At 49.3% G+C, this 26,320-nt stretch overlaps 1 protein-coding gene and 1 long non-coding RNA gene across 5 annotated transcripts; one reads left to right on the top strand and one right to left on the bottom strand.

Moving 5' to 3' along the window:
• The first annotated feature begins 9,882 nt into the window (after nucleotides 1–9,882).
• LOC123068276 (uncharacterized) lies at nucleotides 9,883–14,183 on the top strand. 4 transcript variants are annotated; one of them, XR_006431681.1, is made up of 5 exons: nucleotides 9,883–10,366; nucleotides 10,638–10,937; nucleotides 11,646–11,740; nucleotides 12,243–13,086; nucleotides 13,721–14,183. It is a non-coding gene; the product is annotated as an uncharacterized lncRNA (long non-coding RNA). The 4 variants fall into 4 exon arrangements; XR_006431679.1 differs by lacking the exon at nucleotides 9,883–10,366 and having other exon boundaries at nucleotides 10,570–10,937; nucleotides 12,243–12,424; nucleotides 12,550–13,086; XR_006431680.1 differs by lacking the exon at nucleotides 10,638–10,937.
• Nucleotides 14,184–17,187: 3,004 nt separating this feature from the next.
• On the bottom strand, nucleotides 17,188–18,807 carry LOC123064351 (uncharacterized). Its single transcript, XM_044487846.1, has 4 exons — nucleotides 18,209–18,807; nucleotides 18,044–18,116; nucleotides 17,853–17,969; nucleotides 17,188–17,735 (listed from the first exon to the last, which is right to left on the bottom strand). The coding sequence occupies exons 1-4, from the start codon at nucleotides 18,629–18,631 to the stop codon at nucleotides 17,470–17,472; spliced, it is 879 nt and encodes a 292-aa protein (XP_044343781.1). The 5' UTR covers nucleotides 18,632–18,807; the 3' UTR covers nucleotides 17,188–17,469.
• Nucleotides 18,808–26,320: the final 7,513 nt, after the last annotated feature.

Here is a 26,320-nt window from a genome sequence, read left to right as displayed (position 1 = left end):
TGCAACACGAAAGGACCAGATCGCCTCCGATCTGACGAGGGGAGCCCAGGGCCTCCCCGCGACATAACCAGCACCCATCGGGACCTCGCTACCCGCGCAGCCGAAGGGATCCGGCCTACATCACCGACGAGCACTCCCCGCCGCCGGAGGAGCGCCGTCCGCCCCAGCGAGGCCGCCGCCTCAGATCAGCCAGCGCGGATCTGACCACCAGCGCGCGCCATCGACGCGCCGGCCGCCGAGCTCTGCCGCCGCCGCGCCCGAAGAAGCAGCCCCCCGCGGCCCCTGTTCCAGGCGAGGTCAAACGAGATCCCGCCGCCGCCGGCACCGCGCGGTCTTTGCCCGGCGGCAGCGGGAGGAGAGGAAGGAGGTGGGGGCTGGGTTCGGCGGCGGCTAGGGTTGGGCGCCCGGGTCGCCCGCGGGGGGCGACACGGGGCTGAGTTATCAATTGTTGCTGACCAATCTGCCTGTAGGTGTAGCATTGTTGTTGTTGGATCTCCATCGGACGGCCTACAGCTCGTCTCCGGTAGCGTTCATACGACCGGTGAACTCACTGGCGAAAGGCGGCCTGCGAGTGCGGGTACCCGGCATATTGTGACGGTCAAGTCTTTGTCTCCAGAGTCCAGGGAGCTGACCTTTGTCTGGCCTCCCATTACGCTGCAAACAACAACTTGTGTATATTCTAATATGTAGGAACAAACAAATTCAGGATTTAGTCAGGAATATAGTTACCAGCAGTGACGGGGTCAGGATCTCGACAGTTTAATAAAATCCCAGATAACGTGTAAACTATGACCAACTATGGAGATAACCGATGCAAACACGACTGTCCGGTAGCAAACGAGTCATGCACAACCTTGTTTCAACGCAGAGGAGCACTAATTATGCCAAGAGAAAGCACACACTGTAAACGACCAATACAGTACACGACTAATTATTGCTAGTGCAGCACACATATATTCAACAACCACCACTGTTACAAATACAATATCTCCAAAGTATATAAGCTCAATGACTAGAAAAGGGGTACTACAAATATAGCTGAATGAATAAAAGGGCAGTGTACCACACCACTGCTACAGTACATACTCCCTCCGATAATTAAAGAAATATAATAGCATTTAGACGGAGGGAGTATAATCCAGCAACAAGGTAAACTGCACTGATAACAATCGACCGAGCTCATCACGCACATATTGGAAGTTTAAAGAAGCAGCCGAGGCACCACTCAGCAACGTTCAGCACGGGATCTTCATCGTCTCGCGGAACGGTGCGAACGGAGGTGGTGGCTGTGGCTCGGCGTGTGCAGAGAAGGTTGCAGGCTCGAGAAATGGTGTGGTGGAGGCCGGCGGCAAAGCACGTCCGGCGACGGCGATGGCCATGGTGAGAGATGCGGCGATCAAGATTGGAACAAGGTGACTTGCCATGGCTCTGTTTTTCCTTCTGGCGCAACTGCGATCAAAGGGTTGCGGAGCTGTGCGCCAATCGGTGGACGTTTTATAAGGCGGGGGCATGCAGCTAGCCGGGGCAGCCGGGCACCCGGGGTGCAACGTTGTCACTCGTGGAAGAACGCATGTCCGCAGACAAGTTTATGGGGCCCGCGGTGTACCATTTTTGATGTCCGTGGTGTACCATTTTTGATGTCCGTGGTGTACCATTTTTGATGAACAAAGGCACGGGTGCACGCTCTGTTTATGGGGCCCGCGTCCATTGCGAAGAAAATTGTACAGGGGCACGGGTACCCGGTCTCACAGACTCTGTTTTCACCTTGTATACATTAGCGTATCTTCAAAAGGGACTCTCAAATCGTGTGCAAACAAATGGGGTTCAGTTTACCATCCAATACCGTCTTGCATTAGTCCGCAGACAAGTTTGCTTATTCGTTTTCATGCAAACCGGAAGCAAATAGGGGGCTTTGCGGGAGACTGTCGCCACGTAGTACTCAGACACTCCCGACCGACCTAAAACCCCTCCGAAACCCAGGTCTTCATCCCTTTACTCCTTCTCTGCATCTGTTTTTCCTCGCCGCCGCCGCCGCCGCTTTACCACCCAATTGCCCGTCAAGCACTTGCCGGACCTTAGCTACCTCCACCACTACTCCCGATCTCGCCACAACGCTTGTCCTACGCCGTCAGTCCACATCTCTCGTACATCCACCGAGTAGGTATCATCTGCCCCACGGGGGTCACCACGCCCATCAAATGTTTGTGCAATTTTTTGTTCCTTTTTTGAAGCAATGGATTCGGACATGAAGTACATGTACGAGCACTACTTTGAGTCATCCGACGCGAAAGATTGTGCGGATGAGAAAGCGATGATGCAGGCAATCCCTACAGAAGAGGAGCATGCGCAAGAGCATGTCCTCAATTTCAAGGGACCGACCAAGGGTCATTGAGTGTTGAATCGGAACAAGGCACGAGCAAAGTTCAAGAAAGCGCTGGGCGTTACTTATGCGTTTTGTGACCTACTTGCGCACAACCCGCTTATGCGTCGCCTAGGCGCGCCTAGGCGTTTCCACTGCAGCATGAAGAAACAAGGTAGATGGGCTGATCTGGCCCATTAAACCACTGGCCCATCTATTCAATTCTCCTACTAAAGCCTCCCATACGTGCACAGTCGACAGAAAATTAGGGATCCTCCTCACGCCGCCTCTCTCCTTCCTCTCTCCCTTGCTGCACATGGGAACCAGTCAGCCAGTGAAGCTCGATTTCTCGCCGGAGATGCTTGATCCCTCGCCGGAATCAGTCAATTTCTCACCGGAAATGCTTGATCTCTCGCCGGAATCAGTTGATTTGTTGCTGGATTGGTTGAATCCTCGTCGGGGAGGATGGATCTTTGCTGGGGAGGTCAAATCCTGGCTGGGGAGATTGATTTCCTGCCTGAGAAACACGATTTCTTGCCGGAGGACCTTTCTGGGTGCTTTTCTGAGCGCCTAGGTCCAAAGCGAGGCGCTATGCCAGCGCCCAGAGCTTAAGCGTGCCTAGGCGAGCGCCTAGTAGCGCCTTCTTGAACAGTGGGCACGAGGCACTTGCCGCTGATGGACTATTACTTTGCCCCTATGTCCTATTCGTAGACAATGTTTGTCGGCGTTTTTGAAAGCCAAAAAATGTCTTCCATCACCTCTACAATGGTGTCCGGTCCTACGATGAATACTTCATCTTGAAATAGGATGTCTATGAAGGATCAAATTCTCTAGTTATTAGAAGTACACGGCTATATTGCGGATGCTTGCATATGACACGACTGCATTGAAGATAAAGTCTAGATCCATGCGTCCATTGCCGCCGGTAAACCTCGCTCCTTCCTTGTAGGTGGAGTAGGCACGAGTAGCGGATGATGACGATGCAAATCTATATCCATGCTAATGATCGGGGAATCTCTATTGCACAGCACGCTCCATCTCTTGTTGCGCCTCCGGTGAAGACACGTCGATGGTGTCTGTCGGCAAAACCATCACTGGGGCAGGCGCCGCCAGAAAGGGCGCAGGTCCCGCCACCATCGCCATTGGATGCAGCCTCCTGGCCCGAGCTCCATGGCTCGTCGGTGAGGGACTTGGTGGTGGAGGAAGCTGTTGGAGGAGCGGAAAGGGGCGCATCAATGGAAGAGGAGGAGTGGGGGTGGGAAGGAGCGGAGGGGGATTTAGCGTGCTGTGTTGGAGGGGTTAGCCGTGCAGCTCCAGGTTCCGAGGCGGTCAACTCAGGTTGGGGAGAATTTATGTTGAGATAGCTCACTTTTTGTCGTTAAATTGAATCAAAGCCAAAATATATAACTGAATCAAAGCCGAAATATATGAATGGGAATATATTTTACCACCACCAAAATATGTACACAGAATTTCGTTTGGTTTCTATACAAAATTTTGAACCTTGGTTGTGAGTAATTAAGATTCTTGCGTATAGTATTCGTGCTGTGTTTTATACGTACTCAACCTTGTGGCGAAATAACAATGGAAATGTGGAGCAGTTTGATTCTTTCTTACTAGCTGGTGCAGATGATATCCTACACCTATCAACACCCATGCGGCGAAATAAGAAAGGAAGCGTGGCTGCATGATTTGATCTCAATCGGACGGCCTGCCGCTCATTTTCAGTAGCACGAAACAGAGGAAGGTGTGCGGGTGTGGGTACCGGGGGTATTGTGACGACCGAATTCCGATTGGGCATGAAAGCTACCACCACAGAGCTTACCTCTGTTTGGCCTTCCATCCAAGAAAAAGTATACGCTAAACACGGCTAATACAAGATCGGTATTGCTAGTGCAGTACAAATGTACACCTTTCACTACCTGCTAGTGAGCGGTCGCGTCTGTTCTGCCAGGACATGAATGCGGCACTGATGCTTTGGAGCGCGATGGCCGTTTCGAGTGGAAAGAAAGCGCGAGCGAGGGAGGGAGGTTTTGTGGGCCAGGACAGTCAGACGCGGGTGTGGCAGCGGTCCGGACGCCCGCAAAGCCTCTCCACCCTAGTTTCTCTCCGGTTCGCCCAAAAATCACATCTAGATAGCTTGGCAAATTGATACAAAACCGTATTGAATGACAAAACACGTCCGAACCACACAGTTCAGACGTACGAACCACACGATTCAGACGTATACGAACGGTTTAAGAATCGACGTTGAAGATGCCGTAAGAAAGAAAACATGGTCCATCGGACGGCCTGCCGCTCGTCTTGGTAGCTAAAAAGTAAAAACAGTGGAAGGTGTGCGGGTGCGGGTACCCGGCGTCAGGGACGGATCTAAGGGGGGACGAGGGCCCCTAACGATCGTCTCGTCCCTCGATATCGATCAGTTAATCGCTATTTTTTTGGCTTGCCCCCGTGTCCAGCGCAGGCTTCGCCCCCCCTATCCTTCCCCACCCCCATTTTCATTAACGTGTAAGCTTCAGCCCATGTACAGCCCATTACATGCTAAAATTAAAAAAATCAGCACAAAAAGAAAATTGCCTAACAGGCCATCATGGAAGGAAAAGAGGCATGTTAATTACAACACGCAGCCACGACCTGATTACGCTCTCCCCTATCGCTAATCTCTCCAAGCCGCCGCTGCTATCGAAACTGACGCCTGATATGGCTGCTGCGATCAGATCTCTTCTTCGGGTCGCCATGGAGAGAAGCGGAGAGGGGAAGGGATCGCCGGGATACGCAGGTGTCGATTCACGCACATGTTGCCGGTTCCCAGCAGAGAGGACGCATGGATGAACAGCAACCACAAAAGGGGAAAAGGTAATTTTTTCTCGCTTCAGATTGGTTCTTTGCTTTAAAAATTATAGAAATATAATCAGACAGATTTAGAATCAGTTATAACATTCCTACTTGTGCTTGTGTAAACATGAAGAAGAATACGATAGCAGGATCGATTCATAAATTTTCGATTCAGTTTTTGGGATTGGGTTCAGTCAGTGAAGTCCATCTTGCCAATTCCAATAAATAATATAAGATTAGGTAAAATATTATTTACCCACATTGCATTACTACAAATTATTCTTTGATAAGTTTATCCAGTGTTTCTAGTGTTGTGATTTTTTTTCATTTGTCAATTTTCTATCAAGTTTGATCATGTGAATGCAATGAACAGACACAAAAAGAGTATGTTGACACCATGGCATCTCCATTAGACCAGACCCTAATTTTTTTTACAACATAGCCGTTGCGTATGAGACTTGGTGTGAAACCTCGCCCCCCTATGTCGAAATTTTGGCTCCGTCCCTGCCCGGCGTATTGTGACGACCAAATTCCTTTGAGCATGCTGACCTCTGTTTGGCCTTCCATTCCATCCAAAAGAGCCTAATTTGACCAGGGACAGAGACAGAGAGCAGTACCGGGAGGCCGGTACAAATGATTAGCAGCTCTCGAGAACAAGTTTTGTCTATTTTATTGATTAAGAACAGAATTCATCGCTAAAAATGGATAAATTAAGGATTTGGTTAGCGTTCGTGAACATAGTAATGAGCAGTAATAAAAGAGTCATGCAGTCAAATTCCATATAATTTCCATCATCATAAACTAATTACACCAAGAAAAGGTACACAGGGTAAAAGTACAAGATCGGTATTGCTAGTGCAGCACAAATGTACCCAACAAGAACCACAGTTGCAAATATCTCCGAGGCATAATCACAATGATTAAAATGCGATACTGCAAATACAGGCTGAATACACCGTATATAACAGGGCTGGTAGTGTACCACTGCTACAGTAGAGTACATATACAATCCGTACTGCACGAAGCAGCCTAGGCACCACCAAGCAACGTTCAACACGGGATCTTGTGGCTGTGGATCAGTCGCGACGGCGCCGGGGCCCTCGCGTTCAGTGGGCTCAGGCTTGGTATTTTGAGGTTGAGCTTTGCAAAACCTGACCTGGAGAATGCCCAGGTTTAATCTCGAGCAATGAAGTTTCTTGCATGTTTTCGTGAAAACTCTGTTTTTATTCTCTGCCGTGAAACCAAGCGTGGAGCAGGTTTCGGACACTGGTCGACGTGGAGACGCACTAAGCTCGTGGTCGTCGTTGCACGGTTTGATCTCCATCGGGAGGCTGCAGCTCGTCTTCGGTAGCGAACAAAAGATAAGGTGTGTAGGAGCGGGCACCCGCGTACTTTGAGCGTGACGGCTAAATTTCTCCGAGTCCAGAGTCTAGGGAGCTCTCAGTGAAGAAATAATAATCCAGAGAGCTGACCTTTGTTTGGCCACCCATCTATCTAAATAAATAATAATAAAGCTTTGCTTTGCAATGGGGAGTCCGGGCACCCGCTCGCACCGGGCCGAGACAGAAAGCTCTCAAGAACAGCTTTTGTATATTCTAATGAGTAGCTAGGAGCAGACAAATTCAGGATTTGGTCAGGGTTTGTGAATATGTTTATGAGCAGTGATGGAGCCAGGATCTCGACACAACCAAGCTAAAGCACGCACCGTAAACACACGACTAAGAGCATCTCCAGCCGTTGGCCCTCCAGGAGCGTCTAAAATCGCCGCCTGGGGTGACCTGGCGCAAAAAATGGGCCTGACGCGAATTGGCCCCCAGCCGCCGCCCCCAGGGCCGGCCTTAGGCGTGGGGAAATTTTTTTTTAGATAAATTTGGGCTGAAACACGCCAATTTTCGGCAAACTTGGGCTTTTATATTCGCAAACTTGGGCTAAAACATGCCATTACATATAAAAACTAGTAAAAAAAAACTTGCTGAAGGCCGAGAAGTCGCCGTCGTTGCCGCCATCGTCGGCCTTCTCCTCCTTGACTCGGGCGCCTCGGCGGCGGCGGCGACGGCGCGTCGTCGTCGTCGTCGTCGCTGTCGTCGATGATGACGACGCCGCCTTCGTCGCGGCCTCGGCGGCGCTGCGCGAAGCGCTGCAGGGCGGCGCACTGGCGCTCCCTCGCCATCTTCAGGGAGTCTTGGCGTGCCCATTCAAGGGCCGCGTCGTCGTCGAGCTCGACCTCGCCTTGCTCCGTCTTCACCGGCGCCAGCAGCCCCGGCTCCGGCTTCACCGGCGCGAGACCCGGCTCCGGCTTCGGCTTGACGAAGCGCGGGGGAGGAGCCGACGAGGAGGCGCGCCGGCCGCCCTCGCTGATGACGATGCCGGCGCTGCGTGTACGCCGCCGAGCGGCGTCTCCGCCACGGGCTCGGCTTGACGCCGAGCAGCGATGGAGTGCCGGAGGATTGGGAGGAAGAACGCGACGAGGAAGAAGAGGAGGAGGAGCCGAACCTCCTTGGCGCCCATTGCCCGTCGCGTCGGCGGTGCGCCGGGGCGCCCGTCCTCGCTGGGGGGTACGCCAACGGTGGGTTGTTGCCGCCCTCGATGTGCGTCAGCACGCCGTCGAGGGTGCGGCCGGGGACGCCCCACCAGAGGTGGCGCCCCTCGTTGTTCTTCAGGCTGCCGACCACCGGCGCCCCGTTGGTGGACGCTAGCCGCCGCTGCTGGCGGCGTTGGAAGTACGCCGCCCAAGCCGCGGTGTTGTCGGCAGCGTACTGGGGGAGGGAGAGCTCGGCGTCGGTGAGGGAGACGCGCATGATCTCGACCTCGTCGGCGAAGTACGATGGCTTGTTGACGGCGTCGGGCAAAGGGGGAATGGGCACTCCCCCATTGCTGAGCCTCCAGCCCGTCGGCCCGGCGCGCATGTCTGGCGGCGCCGGGATGTTCGCCTGGAACAGGAGCCAGGACTCCTGTTCGCGGAGCGAACGGCGGCCGAAGCCGTTGGTTGCCGCCTCGTCTCCGGGGAAATGCTCGGCCATCGGGGAGGGGAGGGAGAGGGAGGGGCTGGGCGGCGGCGCTTGGGAGAGGGAGAGGAAAGGCTCGGCGGCGGCGAGGGCTGGGCTGGTGTGGCCACAGGCGGGCGAGGCCATCGGCTTATATAGCCGCGTCGCGCCCGTGTGTATGCGCGCGAGGGAGGGGAGGCGTCGGCGCGCCGTCCCGTGACGCGCCGCCTGTGAGGAATCAATGGCAAGGCTGCCCGGCGGCGGCAGGCTTGCCATTGATTCCCCGCGGGAACCGATGCTTCTGGTGAAGACGAGGCGCGCGGCTTTTTCGCGCCAAAACCACTCGCCCCGGCGCCCCCAGGCGCCCCCCAGCGCGCCGGGTTCGGTCTGGGTCCGCCGGCGCTGATTTTGGCCCAGGCCGGCGAAAATCGGGCTCCTGGAGGCGCGACTAGGCCGTTTTTTCAGCGCCGGCGCGAAAAAAACGCCTGGGGAGGCCTTCCTGGGGCACGGCTGGAGATGCTCTAATACAAGATGAATATACATAGTATTGCTAGTGCAGCACACATTTATTCAACAGCAACCACCGTTACAAATATCTCCGAGGTATATAAGCTCAATGACTAAAAAGCGCTACTACAAATATAAGCTGAATATATAAAAGGACAGGTTGTAGTGTACCACTGGTATGCTACGGAACATACTACGCAACAACAACTTGCAGGGCCAACAATGGACCGAAAACATCACGCGCACAATGGAAGTGTAAAGAAGCAGCCTAGGCACCACCTAGCAACGTTCAACACAGGATCTTCGTCTTGCGGCTGCGTATCAGTTGCCGTAGGCGCCCTCGCGTTCAGTGAGCGCTTTATGATGACAATCAACAGAGAATAGAGAAAACATGCCGTGAGGAAGCCGATGACGCCACAAACGAGCCCGTTCTTTGTGACGTAGGCTGCTGCTGAGGCCTGTAGCGGAGGCGGGAGGATCGCCGTGGCTGCACTTGGGGGCTCGTGGACGTAGGCTGGGGGTGCCAACATGGGTGGTGGCTCGACGTGTGCTGAGAAGGGCGGAGGCTCGAGAAATTGTGCAGTGGAGGCCGGCGGCAAAGCACGTCCGGCGAAGGCCATGGTCGTAGTGACAAGTATGGCGATCAAGACTGGAAGAAGGTGGTTTGCCATGGCTCTGTTTTTCTTTTCTGCGCAGCTGCTATCTAAAGTGTCGTGGAGCTCTGTGCCTATTTATTGGTCGTCCGTTATATGCAGTAGGGAGGCAGGCTCGTACAAGGTGACTCTTGGACTGGAAGAAGTGAAACTTCACTGTGAAGAAAAATGTACAGGGGCACGGGTACCCGGCCGCAGAGACTCTCTTGTGAAATAGACTGATGAAGGCACGGGTGCCGGCCTGCTGGGTGCCCACGCCTATTGCGAAGAAAAATGTACAAGGGCGCGGGTACCCGTCTGCACATACTCTGCTTTCGCCTTGTATATTTTATTGAACTGAGACTTCCTTTCCGGTAGATTATCTCAGAAATCTTTATCTTTACCTACTAATAAACCAGCGAGTGCTTCTGGTCGTACGTCATTGGAAATTTTGCAGAAAAGTCCCTCTTTTTCTTCAAATTCAACCCGCAATCCTTTTTTGAGTGACTCCCTCAGATAACGTTTTGTTTTTGCAGAAACGACCATGTAGTTTAGTATATTCAAGCCGCAGTCCCCACGATCCCCTTCCTGTTCCCCACGCACGAGCGCGCGTCACCGCCACCGCCGGTCGCCCCGTCCTCGACTGGATCTGGACCCTCCCTGCCGGGATCCACGTGCCCAGCCACCTGCGCCGTCCCATGCGCCATCGCACGCCGGAGGACCTGCGCCTTGCCTTCCTCGCCATCGAGCACAAAGGCGCTCGATCCAGACGACGCCACCGTTGACCGCTCCTCTGCCTCGCCGCCTTCGCCGTCCCCATGTGTCTCCTGGACATGGAGAGAGAGCACGGGAGGGAAGAAGGAAGGAAGAGGGAGGCGTGGCCGTGGTTGGTTCTCCGGCGGCGCTGGATCGGTGCATGGGCGCAGAGCTCCTGCTCGGGGCGCGAAGATCTAGGGAGGGACTCGGGTGCGAGGCTGCGGGTCTATGCAGAGATGGCACTGCTCCTTCAACTTTTGAAGAATGCGCTGAGACATCAGCTAGATCCGCAGGTCTTGCTCCCCAAAATCCACCCCTTCTCTTCTTTGGTCCAATCTGGACTGTTAATTCCGTCAAGAGGTGTGAGTCATCGTTTTACTGGATGCTCTCTCGATCATTTCTTCATATGCATTTTGTGGGTAGCAAAATGTTCTCTCTGTATGGATTTGAAAAAGGACCAACTCTTATGAAACACTTCTTAGACAGGACGTGCGATTTTGATAGTATTTTCTATGAATTTTGGGAAAATTTATGTTATATAGCATGCTTTATTAATTCTTTTAGCTCAAGATAGCTCCCTTGGTGATTCTTTTCAACGAAGGACTTGCTCTCCAGCATGTGGTTTGGTATTTCTTGACTGCAAGTATTCAGCAGCCACAACTGAACTGAAGATCAGCAAGTATTTAAGCAACACATATGTTTGGTTTGCATGTGTTATAACCAGATCAACGAAGTTTCTGCACATCATGAGTAAGAGGTGAAGAAATCATGTTTGCAAATGGCCATCGATTAAACTGCAGTATTTTCCATGAACTGTGGTAACTCTTGCCTAGAAAAACTGCATGAGAAAAAGTCTTGCTTCAGGTGAATTTTTGCGTTATCATCTTTTGTACAGGTTGAAACTATCAAGTGTTAACTTTTGTGGTTTGTTAACAAGATTGTTCATCATATCCACTTGTGCAGGTACCATAGCCAGAGTCACTTATTCGGCATGGTTTTATACTGGAATTAACCACATAACTAATTTTGTTTTACCACCTTGACGCCTTCAGTTACATAGAACTTCTGTCAATGCCTAACCGATAATGAACAAGTACAATTTTATAGATGATTCAAGTGAAGTTGTGCAAAGTGAATCAATTCTGCAAGATATCATGCCATACATTTTTCCTTGGTAGCATTAACATGTATAGATCATTTTATTGTGTACAACAAAGTCAACAATACATGTTTGTATAACCATGGCTTTGGTCAATTTCTGGCATCGAGCTTCTGCGAAAATGTGACCAGGAACTAATTATGTCGTAATTCAGTATAGAACCTGACACTAAATAATACTCCCTTCGTTCACTAATGTAAGACCTTTTAGCTTTTTCTTGATCGGTTTCTCTTCTTCAGTTGTTGGCTGCCCGTGCAACAATTTTTCTTGAACCAAGTACTTTGCACTATATTTTGAACTTTCTAATTTTGTTCCGTGACATGTTTTTGCAGCCTTCCATTCAAAATTAGATCTGGAGGCCTTCGGATAGCAATAAATTTTACCTTTGTTTGTTCATGCTTCATGAATTTCAGATTTTGACAGGTTTGGGTCCATCTATAACATGCTTGACCGGGCGATCACGTGGCTATCGAGCACTCTTATTTTCTGGTCATAAGCTCTTACTAAGGTCTGGTCTCCCACAGCTCCCCTGCACAAAAACATTTAACCAATTTTTTTGTGTGTGCAATCGTTTGAGTTTTTTTTTCTTTAGTGGTAAAAAAGAAGTGCAAGTGTTAGGTCAACATAGTATAGAAGGGAAAGTGTCCGCTCGCTCCCTACGGTTCCAAGCACAATTCCAGATTGTTGGCAAAAAAGTAGAGTTCCAGTTGCATGCTCAAGTGTGTGATTGTTGTTATTCATGTAGACAAAGGAACTGATAGTGAAGATTCAATTGCTCGGAGAGCAAATCATGAACCGTGTGCAGAATATTCTCTAACTGAAATATATTTTGTGGTTTGTGTGTGTATCCTGGCCACTTGATTATTGAGTAATGCCGTTTGTCTTCCCATTTGATTTCTCATATTAAGCTACTAATTAATTTTGATAATTCCTTTTATTTTACAATGCTATTGCATATGTTTTCCTATGGAAAATAAACTAGAGTGAATTAACGATTTGTGTTTATTTAGATGTTGTCGGTCGGGTGTCCTCTACTACTGAAGTTTTACCACGATCTGGTGGTGCTTGAGAGCAGAGACGACATACTTTCATCAGCAGTGGCCAAACCCCCACCGCCGCCGGTGCTGTACACCCCTGTACCCCTTGACATCCAGTGCCTCGCGTCTGCCCAACATGAAAACCTCCTCAATAGGTACATCTCTGAATTTTGCCCTTGCTAGAGAAAGTCGAGCATTGTTTTGCCGTAGCTATAATTTGAGTTTAGAAAGTATACTACTCTCTTTTTGACGTCAATTTTTTCAATTGATTTTGCTCCAGGATAGTGCCCTTTATGTGCATGAACTAATGGGTGTGTTCACAACATAGAGCAGCTTCTCCATCCAGTCTCATGTCTTTCTCTTTAGCAGGGATCAGTGAGTACTACCGAGCAAAAAAGTCCTTCTCTTCGTCATATTTCTTCCTTTTCCTTACTACTTTTGTGGCTCCAAATCTCATGATGGCTCTATGTCTGTTCTTTTTGTTGACATGGATTTTACCCTGAAAGTTTTTCTTCTGATCTACAATGTTCTGCCATCTAAATTTTTCTGTATATTATGAATGAGTAGACAGTGGTGCAGAAGCCGAATTGGATGAAATTACGGACTACAAAGAGGTGTAATTATTAATTAATTCATTTCTTTAAAAGATATGCAACTAGCAGAGTTTCTTACTTTTATGATTTGGATTATGACCGAATTGAAGAACTTATGTGGACAGCCCGGCAGGTTTCAGTGGCAAGACTTTTGTACAATTACAGTGGCAGATTTCAGAAATTTGTAGAGCACATGATTTACAAGAACAAGATATTCTGTCAAGGTCTGTACTTTTTATCCATTGCACTAATCTTTTGCTTTGAGCGATTGGCTAAAAAAAGTACTTCCTTTGGAATAATCTATCGTGCACTCACAAGTATAATCTCTCCATTTCCTTATTTTTTGTTCTTCCATCAGTAGCTACTATTTGCCGGTGGGTAAATCACTCATGGTATTTTAATGAGGTTCATTCTAGCCGTTTGCTCACGAGAACAGAAACATTTTATCTGTTGGCTAAATGAAAGTACATTCTTTGAATTTGCCACTTTTCCTGCACTCGCATGTATAATCTCTCCATTTCCTGGATTTTTTATTCTTCCATCAGTAGTATTTCTTTTAGCTACTTTCTGCCATAGCATAAATTGCTCATGCTATTTTAGTAAGATTCACTCCTGCTCTATGCTCACTAGAACGGAAAAAATATATATTATCTGCTTATTTTAGCGTCGCATGTCGCTCACAGTATTCATGGTCACAGATAAAACAGTAATAAACTGCCCTTCTCTGTCAAAACTTACGGAGTACAAAGTTGTCATGTCTGATCAGCAAATGATTTGCGCTTCTTTGGCACATATATATCACGGTACAGTATATGATTTTCAAAGTTCTTAATTTTAAATTTTCCTTTTCTGGCATAGCCATGGATATCAACAATCAGTCAAGCAAAGAAATATTCATGGGAGATATACAGGGATCCACAAGAATGTGCACCGTGTAGCACTACCCTTTTGTCATTGAGCCACTATCACATTTTGGCCAGCAATCAGTTCAAGCAGTTCTCGGCGCCTTTAGTCAGAAGCTGGAATTTACAACTAAACGAACATCAAGCAACAGAAGAAAGGGTGGTCATCTCTTTTTCTTGGCACCAAGATGCCATACAAGCATTGAGACATCGGAAACACATAAGAAGTTTGTATATAAATGATTAGCCTTTTAGAAGTATATGGCGTTGCTTAAACTATGTTTCTTTTGGCAACACCATATGAAATGGAGAAAGTTTTAGGTTTAGGATAAAATTGTTCTAGATTTTGAGAAAATTGTTACAGATCCATGAGAAAAATGTCCCAACTTTAGGAAATTAACTATCCATATTTTCGGTTATTGGTTAATAAGTTGGCCACAATAGTTTTTTTATTTCTAAGCAAGCTGGTCACAATAGTTAACCCAATATATTCCTGGTCTTTATGTTTCTCAGACTACATATGCCTCACATTAATACCGGACAATAAGTACACCATCGTGTGTGGAGAGCACCTGCAACCGCGGCGGTGGGAATAAAATAGAAAAGCCGCAAACCAAACAATGCACATATCCAGGTTTCTTCCCTCCCTGGCGTCCCTCGCGTCACCCCCGCCCTGGGCGACTTGGGGGCCTCCAACCCTAGGCACCGCCGCCACCCTCTCCTTCTCCCCTCCCCGCGCCGCCGCCGGGTGAAACCCGCATGGCAGACGGCGGCGGCGGGGGGACTCCCTCTCCCGCCTCCCCTTCTTCGGCGGGCGGCGGATCTAGGCGGTAGGCGGCGGTGTCCTGTGGCGGCAGGCCTCGGCGAGCCGTGGCGGGGCACGGAGCACGCGGCGGCGAGCCTCGGCAGGCGGTGGCGGCTGTGCGCGGGGCTGACTCCGGGGCGGCGGCGTGGGCTTGGATCCATCGCGGATCTGACCTGTGGGCGCGGCCTTGGCCTCCCCTGCTCGGCCGGCGGGTCTCGGTGGGGGGGCTTCCCCGTGCTAAGATCTGCCAAGCGGGATCATCCAGATCTCGGCAAGGACGGCGGCATCTCGTGCATGAGAGATTGATGTCTTCGATCAGATCTGGGGGAAAACCTGCTATTGGCTATTGCCAAGGCAGGCGATGGCGACGATGTCTGCGCCGTTCCCTTCCTGAAGGCATCGTCGTGGAGATGTTCAAGGCCACTCTCTGCTATCTCCGGGGAAACCCTAGATCAGTAGATCGGATGACGGCGGCTCTCTGGTGTCGTTTTCCACCATGGGGGTGTCATTCTTGGAGGTGCACACGGGCTCGAGGGACTAGAGGACAACGACTCTGGTGGAGCGGTGCTTCATCTTTCCCATTGAAGGTGGCGGATCTCGGCGGTGTGGTGCTGTTGAGACTCGTCGTCTGATGCACGAAGATGGACTCGCGCAGGAGGAGGTTGCTGTCTGGCGTCATGGTGACGTCGATGGCTGAGTGGCCAGACAAGGTAGAAGCCTCAATATGACCTGAAGACGGACTTGTGGAAGATGGCGGCGACGACACACGAGTGTGTCTGACCAGATTGTGTCCCAGACCCGGTATGTGGCTCGGCTGGGGCTTCCGAATATGTTTCGACTGCCGGCTTTTGATGTTAGGCCTAGGTGAGTGGTTTGGATAGTGGCCCAGCTAGCACCCCTTCATCATTTTGGATAGGAGTAGCGGCATGTGTTGCCAAGATGGTGGATTCAGGCACATTGTTGTAATACATTGTAAGGTCCTCGAGAATAATCAATAAAGTGGCCGTATGCATCTCCCAGATGCAGAGGCCGGGGTTCATCCTCCTTTTCTAAAAAAAAACAATGCACATATTTCTTAGCCATTTTGCAAAGATGGTCTGGCCCAAAGCATAATTCTTGATGTTGAGAATAGTTGATGTGGGTCATAAATCAAACAATTAGTCGTGTAATAGGCTATATGCTTATAGGGTGTGATGAATTTTTTTCTTCCGATGCAACGCACGGGCATTTTTGCTAGTAATGGTAACATGGACAACTTCCCCACCATATACAACGTCGTCTTGGATAAACCATGGCTCCAAGTATTCCTTTCCGTCTGTATCCAACAAAATGAAATATAAAAGAAAATGAAATAAATGGAAGCAATCTACAAGGGGGAGGTATACTCTATTTTAATGAAAGATTTACCTGGTTTATTAGAAAAACAAATAGAACTGCCTAGTTTATGTGAAAACCCAGGCTGAAAATCCCATAAGCAACGGAACCCCATCGACAATGGGTGACAGCCGCACTAAACACACACCCTTTAAATCCGGAGCCACCGCTCCGACGTCTTCTGCTCGCACATGAGCAGCTACATCACAAAACTTGGACGACTTATATCCTCTCCTACATGAGATGATCTCTCGTAGACCACGAGTGTTACACCAACATTGTAGGTCACTGCCTCGGTGTACTCGGAAGACCGGCAAAATTTCAAAAACATGATACCATTTCAAAAACATTAATTTTGAATGTCTCATAAAAATCTGAAAACAAATGTGAATGTTCACAAGGAATGTTCCTACAACCGCTAAAAATTTCAAATCCAAATTCGAAATACACATTGAGAAACAAAAAAGACAAATCTTGATGTAAATAGTGGCATTTTGACTTTCGTCTTTTCTGGCACTGTTCATGCTTGATTTGTTTTTTTTCCTCAATTTGTATTACGAATTTTGATTTGAAATTTTTAGGGATTGTACGCTCATGTGATGCGAACATCCAGAAAAAGAATTCCAGAATTTTTTCAAACATTTAAATTGATTTAAAAAAGGTATCATGGTAGCACCTAAAGGATGGGAGGACGTGATATTCTCTCTAGGAGATCCAACTTTGCATCAAGATCCATGTAATCTTTATATAGAAAATTCTCTTTTTTGTTTCTTTCAAACAAGATAACATTTGACCTTGAATTTTACAGGTCAACGTCATGCAGGCACACTCTTTGAATAAAACCTTTCCGGTTTTCTTTGATGCGACAGAAATTTGTCAAATTATAATTTTCAAATGAGTTTTATCATGTTATATATTTCTGTTGCGCTAAAAAATCCGAAAGAGCTGGTATGACTCTCTGCCAAACCCTCTGTTAGCTGAAGCCTTGGCTTGCCGGGATGGTTTCTGCTATGAACCTCATCGAGGCTATGGCACGTTCACATGTGCATCTGGAGACTGATTTGTACGAACCTGATCAAGCTCTGGAAGACAAGAGAGAAGAACAGAGCTCAATTCTGCCTTTCCTGCATCAAATGCAAGAGCTCGGTGCAGGGCTTAGTTTCTTTCATTTTACTCTAAAAGCTGTTCTGCTGATCAACCATGACAAGTGATACGAAGTGCAATGCTTTAAAAAAGAGAACAACTGTTGCTCTGAATTTTGTTTCCGAAATGCATAAACCGGATCGGTTGTGTATCCCCAGAAGTGTTGTTACTTTTGAACAAGGAAAACAACGAATAAAGCGATCCTAAATCCTAAACAACCACACATATCCGCTTTGTATTCACTGTCCTCACTGGAACACAAAAGAATACAAGGATTTACACCACGAGACGAGCAATCAATCCTCTTTGAGGCAGCTCAGTCTCAACTACACTACATCTAACCTCAGCTAAACTACCTCTGATCTGAACTACACTATCTCTAATTATTCCGTGATGGCCTGCAATGCAATCGACTGAATAGGCATCGGTGAAGAGTTGCCGGGCAGCTGCTCCTGCTTGGGTTTGCATCGGCAGGAGTCACTATGATGCCTGAGGGAGCCTGTGCCACATTTGGTACCACCTGTTAACTTCAACACCGTGTCGCAGTGGTTGCACGCTGCGTACATAAGTTTGGGATTTTTGGTGTGTATCTTGGTGAAGCTTTGCCAATGTTTTGACGGTTGATCAGCGAAGAGCAGATCCTGAACATCTGATGATGAAAGAAGGAAGCAATGTCAGCAATTATGTGCTTGTAACAGCTCTGCAAGGAAGAAAATGATGAATCTAAGTAAGAGCCTGTCGTTTCTCTGCACCAAGCACAACTTACCCATCCCCACGTCTAGAACTGGATACTTTTTGGAATTGGACATCATTTGGTCCAATTCTTCCACGCCGGCATGGGTAATGGGTTCGTGTGGATCCACTTCATATCCTGATCGTGATCCTGTAAATTGGCATGATGTCTTTGTTACAGTGATCTATGGTTTACACAAGAAAGATGGTAACATGGTCACCTACTTTTGCCATTCCGGTTCCGGGCGCCCTTGGCTTTCCCTTCCAGCGGGAAGACGTGACATAAAGCCAGATCCTCCTACGCGGTAAAAAAGAAGAAGAGAATGAGAAGTTAAACATGTCTAATTGCAAAACAAAAACATGAAATTCCTAGGTAAAAATGCTACTTACATCCAAATACAATCCAGGGCGATCTTTCATAGTCCTAAGTAGGTGGTACTGCGTCATGCCAACAACCCCCCTTTTAGCACCCGTAGGTTTGAACTCGAGCGTCGTCTTGGTCCCCACGAATTTAGCGGAGTTGGGGGAATTGCCTTGGGAGGTGTTAGGGATGGAGACCAATTTTTTCTGCGACCAAGTCCCTTCATCAGTCGTCCAGCCTTCCATGGCCTCCAACTTAAGGCGAATAAATTTCCACGGCAAGTTTTTGAGTCGGGCTGCTGCATGGTTGATTTTGCGGTGGGGCTCGAAGTAAGGTGTGGGCTCCAATATACGGTATTCTCTGAGAGAAGATATCAACTCCTGGTCGGAACAGCTTCCCCCAAGGTTGGAGAAGGTGTCAGGGAGGGAGTAGATCTCAGGGATGCTTGTCATCGAACCGTTGGGATTCGGTTCGGGATCTCTTGAAGCTATTGGGATTTTGGGAGGCTGGGAGCTGGGTAGGGGAAGAAGAACCGGCTATGGAGAAGGTGTTGACTATGGGGGTGATGGAGATCTGTGGCGAGCAGGAGGCCGGGGAGGTGTGCTGCCAGTGGATCGGTAGATTGATGAATCGGCTCTGCTGTACGAAGCGGCCGGCCGGGCGCTACATATATAGTACTCCTACTTGGACTAATCTAATCGAGCAGAAGACGGGCGGAAGGAACGAAGGTGCAGGTACCCGGCAATAGCCACGGAAGGTAGCATCCTGGGTGAAAGTTGCCAGATGGGAGAGTGGGAGTGGCCAGAGGTCGGGGGTGCCGGGCACCCGCTAGCACCACGCGGGCCGCACGTTCACACAAGCTATCGTACGCGGCCACCCAAGTCTTTGACGTCTACTACATTGATATACAAATATTTACCGCGTAAGAGCATCTACAGCCGCGATAGCCGTTTTGTCCGGATTCTGTCCGTTTGGGTAGGGCAATGGGGTCGTGTCCGGGCAGTTTTCGGGATGCGGTGGCCATGCGCCCAGCGCGCGGCCGCATCCCGGCCGCATCTTGTCCGCGTGCACTTTTCTTTGCAAGTCCTTAAATTTTTTTCATCATTCATTTTTGGTACATGACAATACATCATCATATTTTGACTAGTAAAGCAAGGCCAAAGAAAACAATAACCATAAGAATACATTTGAGAAGATACCCAACTTCCATAACTGCTCCCTTGAGTTGGGTTAGGCCCTTCTCGATGCACTCATTGTTGATCTGTGGAGGAGGCTCGACGTTGCACCCTCCTTTCTTCTTCAAGCCAAAAGTCGATGTCGCTTCCTCACACGTAGTATCGTGCCTAGCCTCTAATCTAGCAACAAGTGCACTTGTCTCATCTACAACCTCTAGGCTAGCTAAAAGTGCACGAACATGTATTAAATTTCGCTCTATCAATATATCGATGTACTCTTCTTCTCAATACCAAAACCTGCATCCATTCTACACAATAAAACTTAAAGTTAGCACAACTAGTCTAATCCGAGAGCACAAACCGAAGCTAAAAAGAGCACATACCCCATCGTTTAAGCACTTGATGAACACCCACCCGGGATGCTCCGGCGTTGTAGACACGCGGCGCACGACCATCCTTGGGCAGTGGTCGCACTTGATGAGGGGCAACGGTGTGCCGACGAGCTTTTGGGCAAGCACCGAGCCCGGCCGGCCGCCATTCGTGTATCTACCTGCGGACCACCGATGGTGCAAATCCGAGCGGCTAGAGGACGAGCCGCTGCCTGCATGTGGCCTTGCGGCCCTGCCAGGGCCTTCCGGCGAGGTGCCCGGTGAGGGAGTCCTGGATTAGGGGGTATCCGGACAGCCGAACTATATACTTTGGCCGGACTGTTGGACCGTGAAGATACAAGATTCGAGACTTCGTCCCATGTCCGGATGGGACTCTCCTTTGCGTGGAAGACAAGCTTGGCGATCCGGATATTAGATTTCCTTCTTTGTAACCGACTCTGTGTAAACCCTAGCCCCCTCCGGTGTCTATATAAACCGAAGGGTTTTGTCCTTAGAGGGACAATCATAATCATCATAGGCTAGCTTCTAGGGTTTGGCCTCTACGATCTCGTGGTAGATCAACTCTTGTAATACTCATATCATCAAGATCAATCAAGCAGGAAGTAGGGTTTTACCTCCATCGAGAGGGTCTGAACCTGGGTAAAACATCATGTCCATTGCCTCCTGTTACCATTAGCCTTAGACGCACAGATCGGGACCCCCTACCCGAGATCCGCCGGTTTTGACACTGACATTGGTGCTTTCATTGAGAGTTTCTCTGTGTCGTTGCTGCAAGGCTCGATGGCTCGTCTCGTTGTCAAGGACAACATCACCTCTGGGGGAGCACTGGCGGTAGGCAAAACTCTCCGACTAGGCGGCTTCGTCCTGGCCGCCCGATCAGCTTCCGCGCCGACGATGATGACCTCTCAGGTCATCAAAAACAGCCTCCACATCAATTCGGAACTCGCCGAACAGATGAATCCAATAGAGCTCTCCTCCCTCAATGAGCTCTTGGATCGCATCGCCACTTTGGGAGTCGCTACAGACTATGATCGGATCGGGCTTAAACCCGACCAGGAGGATATTAAAACCCCACAGGTCACCCACGAGATAGCAGTAGTGGAAGAGCCACACATGGATTATCCCTCTACTTTGAGGATGAATTATGTCCGGATTACCGAGCTCTATGAGCCGGATACCCGCTCGCGGGAGGACATGACCCAGACCCCAGACTTAGAATCGGGCATCGGGCCGGAAAAATCGGGCAGCACCCTGGATCCCGAGCTGTCAAGCCCGGAAGCCCCTCTGCCCCTAGGCGTTAGATCGGATCAGAATCCAGATTCAGCTACACCCACCCACCCAAACTTAAACCGTCTCTCCCATATCAGACAAAGGCCCCAAGAGACAGTACATCGCTACTGGGCCAGATTCCTCCTTGTGCTAAACAGGGTTAAGGACTATCGTGAGGAAGACGCAATCTCACTTTCCTGCAAAAATTGCACGAACAAAGGGATCCTTAATGCTATAAGTCGCCGTGACATAGTACACTTTGCCGACTTAGCAGCCATAGTACAGAAGTACTGTGCGATGGAGAGCACCTGGACAACCCAAACAGACTTCTGGGATAATCCGGCTCTCACTAAATCCTTTGTCCGAACTAAAAGGGCAAACTCTCGTAAGTTATTTGATCCAATTCTCAAAAAACCAAAGCCCACTCCAAGGCATGGAACTGTATTGGAAGAATGGCTCAATGGGCCATGCAAAATTCATAGCACGCCGGATACTACGCCAATGCATAGCCTTAGAGCATGTTGGATACTCCGGCAGGTGGCAAAAAACGGCGAGGATCTTCTGGTAAGCCACAAAGCAGAGCAAAACCCCGCCGAAGGCAACAATGCAGTACTGACAGTCTTCGAGACTTTCGCCTCAAATAATAGGCGCAAGTGAGCTCATCGAAATTTCGCTGAAATCTGCCACGTGGCAAAAATAAATCCGTGGAACGACACTGCTATAACCTTCAGTGCCAGTGATGAACCTCAATTCCAGACAGTCCGGGCACCAGCTGCTTTGGTCCTTAGCCCAATCGTGGACGGCTTTCGGCTCACTAAAGTACTCATGGATGGCGGAAGCAGATTAAACTTGATCTATGAAGAAACAATCAACAAGATGGAAATTGATAAAAGCTGCATTGAGCAAAGTGGCACAACCTTTAGGGGAATCATACCTAGTCGGGAGGCATGATGTGCGGGAAAAATCACACTCGATGTGGTATTCGGCACTCCGGAGAATTACAGGTCCGAAGAAATCACATTCCAAGTGGCTCCTTTCAACAGCGGATACCACACCCTTTTAGGGAGGGACGCATTCACAAGCTTTCAAGCTATACCCCATTACGGGTACATGATGCTCAAAATGCCCGGGCCCAATGGAATCATCACTCTAGCTAGTGATCCGAACGTCGCACTCCACGCCGAAAATAAAACTGCAGCACTAGCCCTGGAAGCATTATCTGAATCCCTAGCGGCCGAAGAATTAACAACGCTGCACACCATAGTGGACAGGGACAATGTGATACTCGACAAACGACCCAAGTCCACCTCATTCAAACTCGCAGATGAGATAGTCAAATTCCAGGTCCATCCAACGGACCCCACGAAGACAACTTCCATTGGGACACAGTTGAGCCCCACAATGGACGCCGCACTACGAGACTTCCTACGCGAGAATTGAGACATTTTTTCCTGGCATCCTTCGGACATGTCGGGCATCCCACGCAGACTTGCCGAACACAGCCTCAATATACTGAAAGGTTACAAGCCAGTCAAACAGACTCTTAGGCGCTTTTCGGAGCCTAAATGGCAAGCCATGGGAGAAGAGCTAGCCAAGCTACTTGAGGCCGGATTCATCAGAGATATCAAGCATACGGATTGGCTGGCAAATCTGGTAATGGTACCGAAGAAGGACAAATCCTGGCGCCTATGCGTCGATTTCAAAGACCTCAACAAGGCTTGCCCCAAGGATCCCTTCCCCCTCCCTCGCATCGACCAAATCATCGACGCCACCGCAGGACACGACTCACTGTGTTTCCTCGACGCATACTCCGGATACCATCAAATAAAGATGGCAGAGTCCGACCAAGCTGCAACAGCCTTCATAACGCCATATGGTCCTTTCTGCTTCAACACTATGGCTTTCAGGCTTAAAAATGCCGGCGCAACCTATCAATGCATGATTCAAACATGCCTGAAAAAGCAAATCGGCAAAACAGTGGAGGCATATGTGGACGACGTGGTCATAAAAATAAGACACGTCGAAACCCTAATAGATGACTTGAGGCTTACGTTCGATAACCTCCAAACATACAACATCAAGCTAAACCCGGAAAAATGTGTTTTCGGTGTACCCTCTGGGAAGTTGCTCGGCTTCATTGTTTCCAATAGAGGAATTGAAGCAAACCCGACAAAAATCCGAGCTCTGTCGCAGTTGGCTATCCCAATAGACCTCAAGCATATCCAGAAACTAGCTGGATGCGTGCCTGCCTTAAGCCGCTTTATCTCCCAATTAGGAGAAAAGGCACTACCTCTTTACCGCCTTCTTCGACACACCGAACACTTCGTGCGGACGGATGCAGCCGCGGCCGGACTGGATGAAATAAAGACCTTATTGGCCAGTAATCCAGTCCTGACAGCGCCAAATATCGACGAACCTATGAGGTCTTTATTTCACGTACATAGCTGCAACACATCAAGTTGTAAGCGCAGTGCTCGTCGTCGAACGAGAAGCAGATGTATACAAATTCCCGCTCCAAAAGCCGGTATATTACGTGTCCACGGTCCTCACCCCATGCAAATCCCGATACCCACACTATCAAAAGATAGCATACAGGGTCTTCATGGCATCCCGGAAGCTACGACACTACTTCCAGGAGTGTTTGATTACGGTGGCCTCCGAAGTACCACTCGACATAATAAACAACCGCGACGCTACAGGACGAATTGCTAAATGGGCCATCGAGCTCCTTCCATTCGACATAACGTACAAACCACGGCGGGCCATTAAGTCGCAAGTATTGGCTGACTTCGTCGCCAAATGGACAGAAGCCGAACTCCCTAAAGAGTACGGCGCGTACTCCAATTGGATCATGCACTTCGATGGCTCTAAAATGCTGGCCGGATTGGGGGCAGGTGCAGTCCTGACTTCCCCCACCGGAGACACGGTCCAATACGTACTCCAAATATTATACACAGACTCCAATAACGCAGCCGAATACGAGGCTCTGTTGCATGGTCTTCGGATGGCAGTCTCTATGGGCATTCAATGCCTGGAAGTGCGCGGGGATTCAAACCTCGCAATATCACAAATAAACGGAGACTTTGATGCCAAGGATCCGAAAATGGTGGCCTACCGTAATACGGTCCTTAAAATGTCAGCTCGGTTCGAGGGGCTCGAATTCCACCATGTGGCTCGAGAAAACAATCAAGCGGCGGATATCCTCGCCCGCATCGGCGCTAAGCGCGACCCTGTCCCACCTAACATAATCCTGGAAAGGCTGTTCAAACCATATGTGGTATGGGAAGGGGAGTCCGGCAACACTAGACCGGATCCGAACACAGCCCCAGATTCCGAACCATCTGACGTAATCGGAGGCTCCGCCACCGAAATAACACCTTCGGCCCACGAAATCATGGCTGTAATCGCCTCGTGGAGCAAGCTTTTCCTGGCCTACCTAAAAGGCAGGAGCTCCCCGAGGACCAAAATGAAGCACGTTATATTGTGCGGCGTTCCAAGGCCTACAAAGTCCATGAGGGAGAACTCTATAAGAAAAGTGCGACCAGAGTGCCCCAAAGATGCATCTCCGAAGAGGAAGGGCGGCAACTCTTGGCGGAAATCCATGCCGGACTCGGCGGGCACCACGCTGCGGCTCGGGCACTTGTCAGCAAGGCCTTCCGTACAAGCTTTTATTGGCCGCCAGCCCGAGCAGATGCACAAGACCTTGTCCAACACTGCGTCGGTTGCCCGCTCTTTGCCAATCAGAGTCATATGCCCCCTACCGCTCTCCAAACAATCCCCATTACTTGGCCCTTCGCGGTCTGGGGGCTAGATATGGTCGGGCCTCTTAAAGGGGGAAGGCATAAGAAAAAAAATACTTATTGGTCATGGTGGACAAGTTCACCAAATGGATAGAAGCCAAACCAGTTAAAACGGCTGAATCCGGACTAGTGATAGACTTCATATCCGGGGTTGTACACCGTTACAGCGTCCCCCACAGGATCATCACTGACAATGCCTCAAACTTCACAGCCGATGAAGTGCAGACTTGGTGCGGCAACATGGGCATTAAGCTCGATTACGCCTTCGTCTACCATCCCCAAACAAACAGCCTGGTCAAACATGCAAACGGTCTCATCATGAGCGGCATCAAACCCATACTAGTGCGGTCCTTGACAGAATCATACACGCACTGGGTCGAGGAGCTCGACTCCGTACTCTGGGGGCTATGGACCACACCGAATCGCACCACCGGATACACACCATTTTTTATGTTGTATGGCGCAGAAGCAGTACTACCCTGCGACATAATCCATGACTCACCTCGCATGCGCATGTACAAAGAGAAGGAAGTCGAGTTAGATCAGCAGGACAACTTAGATGCCCTGGAGGAGGAGCGTGACGTCGCAAAAGCCCATTCCGCATTCTATCAGCAGCAGGCTCGACGGTACCAAAGGAGAGAAGTGCGGGCCAAAACTTATAATATTGGCGAACTTGTTCTACGCCTATCAGAGAAGAAGAAGGACAAGCTCAAACCTAAGTGGGAGGGTCCCTTTATTATTGATAAAGTTCTCATCGGAGGAGCGTACCGCCTGCGTAATGCATCCAATAACAGACTCGAGCCGAACCCATGGAACGCGGCTAGACTCCGGAGATTCTACGCCTAGCGCCGAACTCAGTGTTCGTCTCCTTAGCCCCGCTCTTTTAATTATGTTCCTCCCTTTTTTTTCCTTTCTCGCCTTTTTTCCTTCTTCACACAAAGTACTCAATACAGTGCGGATGTTTGGATCACTCCGGCCGCACTATGTGTGTAAACCATACCTGGGGGCTTCGTTTACGGAAGCTAAATATAATTACTTTCATGGCTTCTTGCCTATCACATATGCGTTCTTTTTCCATATGTGCCTTTTTTTCACCATTATATGCATCGATATGACTTAAGATGTGACCATACTGGGTTGCCTAGCTCTTGCGTTTATGGCCTACGTTCCCGTTAATTCGGCTAGGGCATAAGGGGAGCACCTCTGCGATTGTTACTGCCGGTTCAGCCGGATGTGTACCTCAGACTGGGTGAAGCCGAAAGCTAGCGTTCTTAAGGGAATATTCGGTCGGTGAACAAAAGATGTTTCTTTCGTTTATTACAACATGAATCCCCAGAAGTTTTGTATCGTGCGTCTCTGTTCGCAGTCCGGACATGTACATCAATGCATGCGTACCCAGGGAAAGGAACCCCTAACGAAATTATTCTCCCTGGAAGATGTTTCTTACTATCCATGTAATATAACATAACTAGTTGGGTACTTTTCTGTTCAAGCACTTATGACCCCTA

The sequence above is a fragment of the Triticum aestivum genome, chromosome 3B, assembly GCF_018294505.1.
Source record: "Triticum aestivum cultivar Chinese Spring chromosome 3B, IWGSC CS RefSeq v2.1, whole genome shotgun sequence".
Classification (NCBI taxonomy): Eukaryota; Viridiplantae; Streptophyta; class Magnoliopsida; order Poales; family Poaceae; genus Triticum; species Triticum aestivum.
The sequence above is the reverse complement of the archived record's forward strand: the minus strand, read 5'-3'. Positions and strand labels throughout refer to the sequence as shown.

Excerpts from the sequence above, each read along its gene's own strand:
- LOC123064351 (XM_044487846.1), bottom strand. The coding sequence starts at position 18,631 with ATGACAAGCATCCCTGAGATCTACTCCCTCCCTGACACCTTCTCCAAC. Across the intron at positions 18,117-18,208 it reads GCCCTGGATTGTATTTGGAT|GAGGATCTGGCTTTATGTCA; the intron begins GTAAGTAGCATT and ends TTTACCGCGTAG. Across the intron at positions 17,970-18,043 it reads CCGGAACCGGAATGGCAAAA|GATCACGATCAGGATATGAA; the intron begins GTAGGTGACCAT and ends GCCAATTTACAG.